Below are 14339 nucleotides of genomic sequence, written 5' to 3'. Positions count from 1 at the left end.
CATATTTCCTGCTGCCCAAACTGGCAAGGCCATTGAATTCTGCGAATATATAGAAGGTATTTCTGTTGCTATTGTCTAAGGCTGAAAGACTCTAGCTTGGGGTTCAGATTCTGGGTCAACCTGACCTGATTGCCTTAGGCACTCCACTGCCTGTGCAGTGTGCCAATTAGATGTGCAAGTGGAAAAGGGGAAGTGGATGCACTTCTTGGAATATCAACTCAGAAGCCCCTCTTCAAATAAACCATAATTAGATAATAAGCAAGAACAGCACCTGCCACATTGCCCTAACAGCCAACCCAAAAGTGAGGTAATCATGATCAGTTGACTCATCAGAGCACACTCACCATGTGTGCCTATGGGCTTTGCCTTCTGTGAAACATGCAATTATTTTTGTAGCTCAAAAATTTAGCCTCAGTCCATTTTCCCTAAGGCTAATAAAATTTACCATCTATCAAACTGATGTTTTACAATAATTGGCTTAATCCTCACAACAACCTGGAAAGGTAGAGATTACCATTTCTATTTTGTAGATAGGGAAACTGAGATCCAGAGAGGTGAAATTATTTCACACAGCTAGTGTTATGGATTCAATTGTGTTCTCCCCCCTCCTCCCCTCCCCTCCCCTGCCAAAACAAAGAGTTATATTGAAATTCTAACTCCAGTATCTCAGAATGTGACTTTGTTTAGAAATACGGTAATTGATGATGTAATTCATTTTTTAAGATGAGGTCATACTGCAATATGATAGGCCCCCGATCCAGTATGACTGCTATCCTTATAAGAAGATGGCCATTTGAAGACAGAGAGACACAGGGAGAACACTACATGAAGATGGAGGATTGGATTAATGCATCTATAAGACAAGGAACAACAAAGATTGCTAGCAAGTCACTAGAAGGTAGGAAGAGGCAAGGAAGGATTCCAGTACAGGTTTCAGAGGGAATATGACCCTGTTGATACCTTGATTTCAGGCTTCTAGCCTACGGAACTGTGAGACAATAAGTTTCTCTTGTTTTATGTCACCCAGAGTTTAGTACTTTGTTTCATCAACCTTAGGAAACTAATATAGTTAGTAAGGAGCAGATTTGGAGTTTGAACCTAGAGTCTCCCAACTTTTCCCACTATTCCATACTGTTGTCATTGTGAGAGAGGTATGTGGGAGATACAGAGCAGCTTGAAAGAGCTCACCTTTTCCTACTAAAGCTGTTTTAGGTATGATGGGAGCAACCTACTTTTTATTGGCCTAGATCCAGGAGACATTTGCCAAAGGAGAAGGGGAGACTTTTATTCAAGGATATGGCAGTCCAGTGGATTAGCATAACCTATGAAGTGACACAGTTAATGACAACCTTGGGTGAGTATAACGCAGCAGGGATTGCCAGCTAAGCACCTGGCTAAAATGCTCCTCCAGGTCTTCCAATTCCCTAGAACCAAGTATAGATCATGATCATCTTCAGATGGGATACTTTGCCCTCCCTTGTTCCAACCCCCTCCACTCACCAAGTTTTTTTCCAGGAAAGCTTTGGTGTCATCGTAGAGCCCTTTAAGACTAAATGTAACATCGACTGCATCATTTCTGCTTAGAGCCTGAGAGGAGAAAAATGGAAAAGAAAGTAAGGGAAAGGACAAAGACAGAGGAGTTGTTGGTTAGTAAGTATGCAGCAGCTGACTTCTCTGTGGGAAGGGAGGAACAGGCTAGTGGGATGTGGCTGTAGGTAAAAAAGTAATATTCAAAATATAATACAACTAGTACAGCATACGCACTGGAACCAAATTAGAACTGATGCCAGCTGTCAACTACTGTAGTTGTATTGGCATATCCTATGAAGTGGGACAGCACAATTTGGCATTTGACATCATTGATTAAGTGCTATGGGCATAGGAAAATAGGAATTATGAAAACCAAAGAGTAACCTTGAGGCTACTTGCTGCCACTGGAATAAAACTACCAGTACCTTTCCCATGGTAGGTAAAGTTAGGCCCAACCTTCTCTCTTCTTGAAACTCAAGGCCTCCTCTAACTAGGAACTGGCCCCAAATATATAGGTAACCAACATTTTAGGAAGCCCTGTCTCTATATGTGGCCCTTTGGTATCATTTGCCTAGCACTAAAATTACTTTTTAAAAGTATCACATAGGCCAGCCGGTATGGCTCAGTCGTTATGCATTGACCTATGAACCAGGAGGTCACAGTTCGATTCCCAGTCAGGGCACATGCCTGGGTTGTAAGCTCATGTGGGGCATGCAGGAGGCAGCCAATCAATGATTCTCTATCATCATTGATATTTTTACTGCTCTCTCCCTCTCCCTTCCTTTCTGAAATCAATAAAAAATATTTTAAAAATAAAAGCATCCCATAAATCTTCTGGCAATGGGTAAAGTCATGAGATGGCACATTTAACATCAAGCATTAAAGCATTCTCATCTGGATATTTCCCTTTAAGAGGGAAACGGAGGCAGCCTGGAGCTCAGGTTTCAATGACAGGTGTTGCTTTAACAGGTTACCTGGATTTAAGAAGGGCCAAGGCCAAGTTTCTCTCCATTTAATTGCCCTTTTCCCCCTAAGGTCAGTGTGGTAGGTGGCTATCAGAGAAGAGGGCTAGGTCTCAGATGATGAAATCTGCTATAGGATTCCCTTAGTAGCCACTCTGGACTTGTAACAGTCAAGGAATACCTGCCTTCCCTTCCACTCCATTCATCAATTTCCTGACATATCATTTGCCCAATTTCTCCATGCCACCTAGGAAGTATCCCCTTCCTTCCTTTTCATCACCTTTTCTATTTGGTTTTCCCTTTGCCCCCGTACCTCAATCAGAGTACAGGAAGCTGCACCTGCCTCATTGCTGCCGTCTTGGCCATAAAACGTGTCATCCAGGATTTTGGCACTGGCATTCACAGAATCCATGAGAACAGATACATGCTGGTGGACCTTGCTCAGGTTAGTAAGTCTGTAATAAAACAAGGACAGATAGATAAGTCTGTAGTTCTGAAGGATTTCTGTCCTGGGGTGCTGGTGAGGGCTTGGCTAAGAATAGAAAGCCCTGGGTACCCAAATTGGCACCTCCTATTATTTCTATTTTTCTTTAGGTAGCCATCTATGCCAAAAACCTGTCTCTACTCTAGGTATTCATCTTTGTCTATCTTGTCTCAGTTGTAGGTGCTTCAGAACAGTGGGAGGCCATAGTATAGGAGGGCAGATGACTCCAGAAACTCCAAGGCCCTGCTGATATTTAAGGGAAAGGATAAACATTCTTAGTCCTATTGGGTCTGGGAAAACAGGAGGAAATAAAAGTTCATATCTGGGTCTAATGGGACAGGTCCAAGTTGGCTTATTGCTGAGCACAAAGACCATTTCCTATTTGGATTGTCTGGGTCTCTGTCAAACTTCAGAGCTCTGGGTAAAACTTCTTTCTGAGAACAAGCTCCCCAGTAGCCAATAGATACAAACCGGCTTCTTCCTATATCCCGTTTTAGGATTTTCAGCCCTGTGTCTAGGCTAGTTTCACTTACCTGCTGATGAGGTTTTCAGCAAGCTGAGCTAAGTGCTGCATCTGGGCATACTCCTCATCAGAGAGGCTATCTTGAGATTCCTGGGAGTCCAACTGGGGTTGAGAGGCAGCTTGAATTTCAGTATGCTTGCACTCCCACATTTTCATTGAGTTCTCAAAGTCCTGGAGATGAAGAAAGTGGCAGATCCTAATGATTTCTGTAGCTAAGAGGGCATGTGACAGATCTGTATGTGAGTCTGAAGTTTGTGGGTATCATGGGTAAAGGTAAAAGAAGGCCTTCACCCCCCATACACCCAACTACACACCTATACAAATATCCATCATTTTATTCAATGTCTCTTCTGTACTAGGCACTTTTAGTTTTTGCTGTTGTTGTTACTATTGTGAGTCTTGGGACAATATGTTTCAATCAGATAGATGTCTGCCTTCCAGATACTCTTATATATTTGCACCATTATCAATAAGATAGTGGAGCATCTTTCATGTTCCCTTCTTTGCCAAATCTAAGCAATATGTTGTGATAGACTTTAGAACCAGAAATATCTGATTTAATTTTGAATCATCCTTCTATCATTTACTGGTTATAAGACCTTTAGCAAGTTATTTAACCTCTTTGGTCCTCATTTTCTTCACCTATAAAATGGGAATAAGTGTATCTATGTTATCAAATTGTTGGGAGGACCTATTTGAGATAATATATTTAAACTGTCCACCACAATGTAGGCAGTTTATAAACTAGACTTGCCCTCTCCTCTTTGTTGCTGCTTCTATGGACTGTCTTCAGGTCAGAATGGAAGAAAGCGTCCAAGCACTGAACATATGATCAATAATGACTCCTCTCTAGATTTAGATGGCTTAGCAGAAGTGGGTGACACTTATGAATGCAGCACTTTAAGGAACCTTAGAGGAGCCTAAAGACCATAGTCAATGAAGAATCTCTTGTTGAAAGAACAGATTTCTCTTTACCCAAAGTCTTAGCTCTATGTGCAGTGGAGAGAGGACAGCTTTGTCTAAAACCATAGGAGGGAAGCTCCTTGTCTCACTCTCTTAGACAGAGGTTTGAAAATGTCAGTATATATCAGAATGTCTTGGGGAGGGGGTTGTTTAAAAATGCAAGTTCCCAGAAACTACCCATCCCCATTCTGATTCATTAGGTCTGGTGTGTGGCCCGGGGTGTACATTTCTAGCAAGAAACCGAGGTGACTTATATAGAAGTAGCAAACACGCATCCCTTTGAGGAATTCTGCTTGACTGGAAGTATTCAGTACTCAGCAAGAGTTGTACATGAGACAATGCAGGAGCCCGAGACAAGCCTTTCCTTTCTTACCCGATCTCTTGTCAGCATCTGGGCAGCGTTCTTGTATCTAATTTTGATAAGGCCTGGCCTCTGAACCCAGGCCTCCCCATCCACCTGCACTGGGATACCTTCTTCACCATCAATGGTTATCATCACCTCACGACACTGCCAGGGAAGAGGAGGGAGAATAGAGCAGAAAAATGAGGCAACTACTGTAGACCAATCTGATAATACCACAGTCATGGCCATAATGTGTATCTGAAGCAAGACTGGCAAGGATGTAAATCAGATTATTTCAGGGATGAAATACCTGCTATCTATGGGCTTTTTGCTCCTTCAGCCCCTACCACCTTTGTCTCCAACCTTCGCCAGTACCTTGCTGTCCACCAGATAACCTCAACACTCCACCCTGACAGTTATTGCCAATTAATTTCTGGTCCAACTCCATATCCTGCATTGTAGCTACAGAGCTCAGTCCCTTTCTGGTGCCAACCCAGCCCCTGCCTACCTGGGCAATGCGATGATGATGCAGATTGATGATACGGGACATTGCCATCTGTACAGAACCAAAGATTGCCACTACCTCCAGCTTTCCATCATCTATTGCAGGTACCTCATATTCCTGAGGAGGAAGAACTGTGTCACATATCCACTTGAGAAACCATACATTGTCTATCACAGAACAGGTATGCTTTGAAGGCTCCTAGTGAGAATTTTTCTAGCTCATGAAGAGTGGTGTAACTATATTAAAAGGGGAAAGATGAGGTCAGGAGCCCACCTGGGAAAAGGGCACTGAGATAATAACTCTTAGTTCCTTTTGAGATCACTGCTCTGCGCTGGTTCCCTCTCTGTCTAATCTAGCATAATAAATGCCCAAGGCCAGTCCCATTAGCCTCATGGCCTTCTTGAGTGAGCTTAGAGGAAATGGTCATTTCCGGTTTCTCAGGAGATTTTATTGACAGACCTCTTTGGAGAAAAGAGCATGGCTTAGGTAACCTTATTAGGATCTGTCAGGCCTGAGGAATGAAAAATTCAAAGTCCAGGTGACACCTAAGAATTGATCTGATCCTGGAGTCTTTGGTTGATTCTTTTTTAGTATTCTGAAATGCTAATAAAAATACTGCTTATACAGCTGCTACCAATAAAGGTTCCCAGCCCACCTCCTCTCCCCTCATTGTCCACTTTCTTTCTACCCCAGTGAGTCCAACTCTCCTTTCTGAGATATCTTAGAGGGGCCAAACATTTCTCCCTCCCTGTCCCTTATTTCATACTTACAGTGGTTTCTGTGCTGCTTCCCCAGAAGTTGATGCCTCCAGCATAGCTGGGAATGTTGAGCACTACAATGCCTTGCAGGTTTGGCAAAGAGATAGCTTCTCCATCACACTGAAAGATAGAAATGTGAAGGAACATTATAGAGATAGGGGAAGGGCTCTGTCTTCTTTCATGCTATCATTTTCTAACCATAAAATGGAAATCTATCTTCATGCCTTCCTCCCATGAGCTGTGAGGATCAAAGGTAAAGCTCAGAGAGAAGCAAGAATATAGGGGAAAGCTGATTCCCAAAGTCATGAGATTTCTTTTTTTCCCCCCATGTTCAGGAAAGAGTACCCTCTTTTCTACTAACCTCCAGGTGCACTCGTTCTTCCAGGTTCCTGTAAGAGCGCTGCAAAAGTTCTTTGCTTCCCAAAAGACCATACCACATCTTGTTCTTAAGGCGGCTACTACAGGGAGATAAAGTAGAGAAAGGTAGCCACAGGGTGAATAATATAAAGGTAAATGGATGAGGAAAAGCAAGAGGGGACACCATTTTATTCCTCAAGTGCCTTCATATAGAGAGGAGTCATATTGAATGGTAACTAAACACAAGAGGATATGCTAGGATGGTGTAACTGGTGTCTCCATTCAAACATCTGCTGAAATGGGTTCCTGGCCCCCTTGAATGCTTTAGCATCCTATCGGTACATAAGTTTGCCATTTTCCTTGCTTCTGATATTGGTTCAGACTTGGAAGAGACAGCCAATATTCAGCAAGTAATGCTTATAAAAAGCTTTGAGTGTAGCTGGCTGGTAGACACTAGCTACCTTGTCAAGTACCATTCTAGGAGCTCAAGATTTCAGCTTCTTGGAATCAATTTCATTTGAAACATATGACCTTTTCTTTGAAGCACATTTTTTTTTCTGGCAAAGAGGAGGGATTTTTATGAGATCTGTATATTAGTAATTTAATTTAGTGCTATAGAATTAGACTTAAGTTTTCTAGATAGATTATAGAGGAGGATCCAGTGGAGAGAAGATGGGGCAGGCAAATATATCAGGAGACTTGGGGTGGAGGTAGAAAGGACAGGATCCTGCTGATTGTAGGATCTCTGATCAAAACAAGCAGAGGGCTTTACAATCACTAGAAAGGTTGGCTAGAGTTTACTATGAGTTTTTATTTATCCTTTTCTTTGATTTATTTAAAAATATTTATTGAGAGTATTACAGATGTCTCCCTTCCCCAACCCTTCATTACCCTCCTCCACCTAGTTCCCACCCCACTAACTACCCTATTGTCTGTGTCCACTATTCACTAACTACCCTATTGTCTGTGTCCATAGGTACGCATATATGCATATGTTCTTTGGTTAATCTCTTCCCGCGCCCCATCCCTCTGAGATTCGTCAGTCTGTTCCATGTTTTTATGCCTCTGGTTCTATTTTATTAATTGGTTCATTTTGTTCATTAGATTCTTTGTTCATTTTGATTTTTAGATTCACTTGTTGATAGCTTGTATTTATTGCCATTTTATTGTTCATATTTTTATCTCTTCTTATATTATTATTATTATTATTATTATTATTATTATTATTATTATTTCTAGTGGTCTGGTGCATGAAATTCATGCACGGGAGTGGGAGGGGGAGTTCCCTCAGCCCAGCCTGCACCCTCTCCAATTGGGGATTGCTGGCTCCTAACTGCTCACCTGCCTGCCTGCCTGATTGCCCCTAACTACCTCTGCCTGCCTACCTAATTGCCCCTAACCCCTCTGCCTGCCAGCCTGATCGCCCCTAACCTCTCTGCCTGCCTGCCTGATTGCCCCTAACTGCCCTGCCCTGCCAGCCTGGTTGCCCCCAACGGCCCTCCCCTACAGGCCTGATTGCCCCTAACTGCCTCTGCCTGCCTGCTGATCGCCCCTAACTGCCCTCCCCTGCCAGCCTAATCTTGCCCCCAACTGCCCTTCCCTGCCAGCCTGATCTCACCCATAACTTCCCTCCCCTGCCAGCCTGGTTGCCCCCAACAGCCCTCCCCTGCTGGCCTGATCTCACCCCTAACTGCTCTCCCCTGCAGGCCTGATCACCCCTAACTGCCTCTGCCTGCCTGATCACCCCTAACGGCCATCCCCTGCCGTCCTGATCTTGCTCTCAACTGCCCTCCCCTGCCAGCTTGATCTTGCCCCCAACTGCCCTACCCTGCTGGCATGGTTGCCCCAACTGCCCTCCCCTGCAGGCCTGATCGCCCCTAATGGCCTCTGCCTCAGCCCCCACCACCATGGCTTTGTCTGGAAGGAAGTCAGACATCCGAAAGACGGCCGGTCGACCCAGTCTAATTAGCATATGACCCTTTTAGTAGTACAGATAGATTATATAGGATAGGATTGCTTAATTGGGGGGGGGGGGGAGCCTTTTTCAGCAAGAGGAGATGCTCTTGGCAGACAAAAACACATAATCCCTATATCTGGACTGATAGCCAGCCATATGCACTATACTGCCAAACCGGTCATTAAAAAATTGAACCACTTTCTTACACCTTACACCAAACAGCTGTTGCCCTTAAAACCCCTCCTCAGCCCCCACCTTAGGTTCTGCCTTTGCACTTCACCCAGATTTGGTTCTGATTAGTCGGTTTCTATGCCAGTCCGCATCTCTGGGCCTATCAACGGGCCTGATCAGAGAGGTGGGGCTGATCAGCAGCCCAGCAGAGGCCTGAGAGAAAGAGAGGCACAGCTTCTGGCCAGGCCCCGTGCGAAAGAGGGAGGAAAGTGCTGATCAGCAGCTGCCACGAAGGCTACGGATCAGACCCTGCTTCTCTGTCCAGGCCTCTCTTCACACCTGATCCAGAGCCTCCTTGACAGTCAGTGCTGGGTCAGGGTGCCCGAAGTGGTCACAGTCAGTGCTGGGTTGCCACAGCAACCCAGCACTGACTTTGGTCAGTCGAGCCATTGGTCGTTTTGGATGTTATGGACACTGGGTTTTTATATATGAGAATTACTAGAGGCCCAGTGCATGAAATTCATGCACTCGTGGGGTCCCTCAGCCCGGCTTGTGCCCTCTCCCAGTCTGGGAGCCCTTGGGGGATGTCCGTCAGTCAGACATCCTTACCTCCGTGGAGGTGGGAGAGGTTCCCACCACTGCCACTGCACTTGTCAGCCATGAGCCCAGCTTCTGGCTGAGCTGCACTCCCCCTGTGGGAGTGCACTGACCACCAGGGGGCAGCTCCTGTGTTTAGCCTCTGTCCCCGGTGGTCAGTGTGCATCATAACTACCAGTCGTTCTGTCGTTTGGTCGATTTGCATATTAGCCTTTTATTATATAGGATTATTCAAGAATACCCTTCAATAGTTCACGTAATACTGGTTTGGTGGTGATGAACTCCTTTATCTTTTTCTTGTCTGTGAAGCTCTTTATCTGACCTTCAATTCTTTTTAAATTAAATGTATTGGAGTGATATTGGTTAATAAGATTATATGCAAGTGTACAATTCTATGATACATCATCTGCATATTGCATTGTGTGCCCACCACTCAAAATCAAATCTTCCTTCACCATATATTTGACCCCCTTTACCCTTTAATGCCCCCACCACACTCCTGTCACTCTACTAACTATCATACTATTGTCTGTGTTGATGAGTTTTTGTTTTTAAAGTAAAGCCACAGAAATAAGCCACCACAGGGCATGAGCTTTGAAATGTAAGAAGGCTAGTATAAAATTACTTGTTTTCTGTTTTAAACCACAAGTACTTTGGGCACTTTAGTTGCTTTATCTATAAAAATGGTTTCATTATATATAAAGCTAAATACCTAGAACAACTAGGACAATTCTGAAAAAGAACAAAGTTGGAGGACTTTCATCTCTCAATTTCAAAACTAACTATAAAGCTACAGTTAGCAAGATAGTGTGGTATTTGTATAGAATAAACACATAAGTCAGTGGAACAGAAATGATAATCTAAAATCAGTAGGTCCAAGGGAACCAGGTTGGTAACACAAATAACTGGTCAGTTGATACTTTGCATCCTTGTTAATAAAAAACAGACCTGAAGCCCCTACTAGGATCTGGTCAAGTTTTCACAGAACAAAGGTAAGCAATTTGCTGAATCAAGTCAATGTAATCTGTTTAAAATAACAGTAACACAGTTAGTTGTGTCTACACAATAACTTACATGTCTAGACTAAGAAGGCAGCCAAAGTTCAGGATGCCAAATGCAGAGTCATCACAGACCAAGTTAACATTCGGGGCAAGCAGTACCATTAGGATAATCTTGGGACTAATATGTTTTACTTCCAAAGGACCTCTTATTTCTGTTGCTTGTCTGAGAGGTAGGGTATGTAGCAATATACTATGTATATATGGTTATTGTCTGTCTTCATGTAGGAAGAAGAGTTTCTTTTCCTTACTTGTATTGTGCTGGGTGTTCATCTCTTCTGGTGTTGAACTCCAGAGAAATTTTAGCATCCAGTCCAATTCCAAAATAGTTGTTCATGACGCACTTTTCTTTGAAACGTCTGAAATTAGGCAAAGGGAAGAGGAGGACAGACATTGGTGTACAAAAGAAGTGCCATTATTAATTGGCAGCAGACTTCATATGCATGATAAAAAAGCACTGAAGGAAGGCCTCCTATACATTGGACATAAGCCTTAATGTTCTTGAGAAGCACAGGTAGATTTCCTATTGTGTTAACAACTAGCATTGTTAGCTGGAAAAGAGGGCACCCACCTAGTTGGGAGGATTCAGTGGATTTGGGGCTCATAATAAAGAAATAATCTTTGGAAGTCCTCAGATATGAGTGGCCAATATTTTTCCACATATAATAAAGGGGAATAGAGTCATTGGCTTATTCCCACAAAGAACTTTTGAGTATCTCAGATAAAAATGTATGAGAGTAGCCCTGGCTGGTGTGGCTCAGTTGGTTGTGTCGTCCCTTGTGCCAAAGGGTTGCTGGTTTGATTCCGGGTCAGGACACATACCCAGGTTGTGGGGTTGGTTCCTAGTTGGGGTGCATATGGGAGGCAACCAATCAATGTTTCTCTCTCATATTAATTTTTCTCTCTCTCCTTCTCCCTTCTTTTCTCTCTAAAATAAAAACATATTTAAAAACAATAAAAAATGTATGAGAGTAAAGCCTGCATTATTTTTTTAAGATATGTCTGAACTCCTTTGTGGTGTGTTCACACCAAAGATCAAAGTGACCACACATTTGGGAGAAAAGACTGATAAAAGAGGATATATGTCAGGCAGTTTTTTTAGTTTTCTGCATTCTTCTCAGGTGTTGACATCAAAACCAGTGGTGTGCTGAAGCCTGTTTGTACCAGTTCATGTCAGCTGATTATTCCTATCACTTCTCAACTCTAAATTTAATGGAATTATATCAGTAGATTGAAATGGATTATGGTGGGAGGGTTTATACCAGGAAATAAATCAGGGTTTCCCTCTCCCCAATCCAGAGAGCTGGTTTTAAACATTTGCTAGCACACCATTGATCAAAACTCATTAGGTAAGTCTATGAACTTAAGCCAACGGTGAAGGAGAAGGGAGTGGGGGCTGGAGATAGGAATAAATGGAAAGCTGCAAAAAACTTCAGTAATTGTTACTGTGTTCTTCGTTTGGGAAACTGAAAATGGGTACAGTGTAGCCATTTAAAATTACAAATAATTTTAAAAATTCATTACTTAACTGACCCTACATCTCTCACATGAGATTTGCTTCCCTCAACCAAAGTCCAGAAATTGAGATCTTTCTAACTGATGTTCAACTGATCTTTTTAATGTAACTCAAAATGAGTGAATAGGACAGAACTTGGCTGCTGGGAATATTCTAAACTAGTAGGGCTAGTGAGACAAACATCTTTAGATTTACTGACTACTCCCCTAAATGCCCATTTATTCTTTTAGTCCCTTCAATCGTTACTATTAAAGGCAACAGTGGAAAAACAAGTCATTTGAAAGAACAACAGCTAACATTTATTGTTTATAATAATAACAACAATAATAAATATTAACACATATAGCACTTAGCTATGGCTGCCAAGCATTGCTCAGTGAAAGTACTTTGCATATATAAACTCAATAAATACAACAAACCTATGTGACAAGTTCTACAATTACCTCTATTTTACATGTAAGGAAACTGAGGCTCATATTGGTTGCATAAGGTTGGACAACTAGTAAAGTACAGTAAAGATTTGACTCTGGGCATTCTTAGGCTATGCTCTTAACCAGAGAAAAGAAAGCCATAAAAAGGTCATAAGGCTAAATACTTACATAGTTTCAGGTGTAAAATGTAAGTGCTCCAAATTAAGGTTATCTAGGTCTTCACTTTTGAGAGAAGGTATAGAAGACAAAATGCCACAACGAGAACCTAGACACAAATGACATCACCTTGGTGTCAGATGCAAACAAGAAATCCCTGTCTTCACTTGTGTTTCACACTATTTTGTCTGTGGAAGTAGGGTCAAGCTCAATGACTTTCTCTGAGATAACATTCAGGGTTTGCATTCCAAAGAGGGATCATCTTGGATAGACAGGCGCTTCCACTGAGAGGCCAGTGAAGCTGAGTTACTTCCTTTCTAGCAGTGAAAACAGCTTCACAGGCTGTATTTCATCAGGCCAGCCTTTTCAAAGGACCTAATAGCGTCATTACTTGTGGACATTGGCATGGGGTCTTAATAGTGTGAGTTTTCTGAGAAAGAGGAAGGGGAATATACTGCAGAGTAGGATTATGCCTAAATGAAAATGCATGAAAACACATCTTTATTTTCTGCCACTAGAATACAGTGATAAAGGGTAGAATAAGAGAAGAAGAATAGAAATATCCTTACGGTGTCTTGGGCTCGTCTGGCTAATATCTTCTGAGTCATCTTCCGGGAAGAAAGTTGAAGTAAAGTTCTTAACCGATATCGTCCGTCGGCTTTGTTCATCCAGAACTAGAGAAAAAGTGGAAGTAAGGAGGGAAGGGAAGGAAAGGGAAGGGAAGGGAAGGGAAGGGAAGGGAAGTAAAAAAGGGTGGTGTGTGGAGGTGGGGGGAGGATTGGTCACATTTATCAGGCATTTCTCCAGAATTTCCTTTATTTAGTTAATGCCAGTGTGTGGTTAGACAACAGAGACTTTCATTTGGACCATCACCTCTCCTCCATGATACTTTTGTAGTCTCAGGTTTCTTACAGTATTGCCCCCATATCTCTTCATATCCATGCTCGAGCTTTCTCTGTTTTACTGGTCACTCTTTTTCTGTCACCCAGTAAATGTGATTGTGAGTAGAAGCTCAGGGCCAGCTGTGGGAAGGGGGTGGGGCACTATGGGAAACCCTCTGCTCTTCTACCTCTATTATTAGCTCTGTTAATTCATTTACTCACATGACTTTTTCTGCAAATGTGAGCCTCTAGGAACATGCCATTCTTTCACTCAAATGTCTGACCCATACACAAAATATTTGAGAAGTCTCCTTCATTTCTATATAGTGTATAGCTCAGGTGCTCAGCCTATGCCAAAGCACATAGGTTTAATCTCTATCCTAACAGGGGTGGCTTTCTCTATCCCATAGCCACAAACTGCACTTCTAAAATCTGACTTATGTGTTGATGGAGCAGGCTGAGGGTTGGTTGTAATCCAAGCATCACTACTTAGAAACTACTACAGAAATAGAGGCAAACTGACTGTTCAATTCTTTCACAATGCAGAAGGGATATTTCCTTTCTTTCTTGGAAATTTGGCTGAGGTTGTGTTTAAAGGTACCAAGGCAGAAGAAGGTACCATGGCTAAAAGTCAAAGGACTTTTACATGGACATCTGCTCAATTTCAATAGCTCAGGTAGAACACACTTGGTCTTATACCATCTTCTGATCTGTTTTTCAAAGAAGCATTGTGGGAAGAAGTGGGAACCAAAATGTTAAATTAAGAAGTTGAAGGAGTTGAAAGAGTTTTCATACTGAGTTGAAAGTTTGCAACTTCTCATGAGTTTGGGAAATGGCAATCAATTTCAGAGCTGCCAGGACCACTCTCAGGGCCCTTGTGCTTAATTGATACTGTGCAAGACATGAAGAGATAAGTACTATTTTCCTTCTAAAATAGTCACAGGCTTGGTGGTTGGATGGAAACAGGAATGGGTGGAAAAATTCATGGCTGGGGGTGGAAGCTGACAGAGCTTTGAACAGCTGTAATTTTTTAGAATGAGCATTAGTTCCAAAAATAAATGAGTAGCAAGAGTTGAGTGCCTGGGAGATAGGAGGAGCCAAAGTGGCAGCTTATCATAAGGACTGACACTTTTCAAATCAGCAGAGT

At 42.5% G+C, this 14339-nt stretch overlaps 1 protein-coding gene across 1 annotated transcript in view; it reads right to left on the bottom strand.

Annotated features, from left to right (window-relative positions):
- The window catches only part of DGKK (diacylglycerol kinase kappa), a 138327-nt gene that overhangs the window by 7560 nt on the left and 116428 nt on the right, over window positions 1–14339 (bottom strand). Inside the window, exons 17-26 of the mRNA XM_054718529.1 lie at window positions 12881–12985; window positions 12324–12420; window positions 10460–10567; window positions 6430–6526; window positions 6081–6188; window positions 5314–5427; window positions 4836–4970; window positions 3510–3670; window positions 2806–2947; window positions 1501–1587 (exon numbers count right to left, since the gene is read on the bottom strand). Of these exons, the coding sequence (XP_054574504.1) occupies window positions 1501–1587; window positions 2806–2947; window positions 3510–3670; window positions 4836–4970; window positions 5314–5427; window positions 6081–6188; window positions 6430–6526; window positions 10460–10567; window positions 12324–12420; window positions 12881–12985 (1154 nt within the window). The remainder of the gene's footprint in view (window positions 1–1500; window positions 1588–2805; window positions 2948–3509; window positions 3671–4835; window positions 4971–5313; window positions 5428–6080; window positions 6189–6429; window positions 6527–10459; window positions 10568–12323; window positions 12421–12880; window positions 12986–14339) is intronic.

This window comes from Eptesicus fuscus, chromosome 1 (assembly GCF_027574615.1).
Source record: "Eptesicus fuscus isolate TK198812 chromosome 1, DD_ASM_mEF_20220401, whole genome shotgun sequence".
In the NCBI taxonomy this organism is placed as follows: domain Eukaryota; kingdom Metazoa; phylum Chordata; class Mammalia; order Chiroptera; family Vespertilionidae; genus Eptesicus; species Eptesicus fuscus.
Note: the sequence above shows the minus strand (reverse complement) of the source record. Positions and strands in the feature narration are given on the sequence as shown.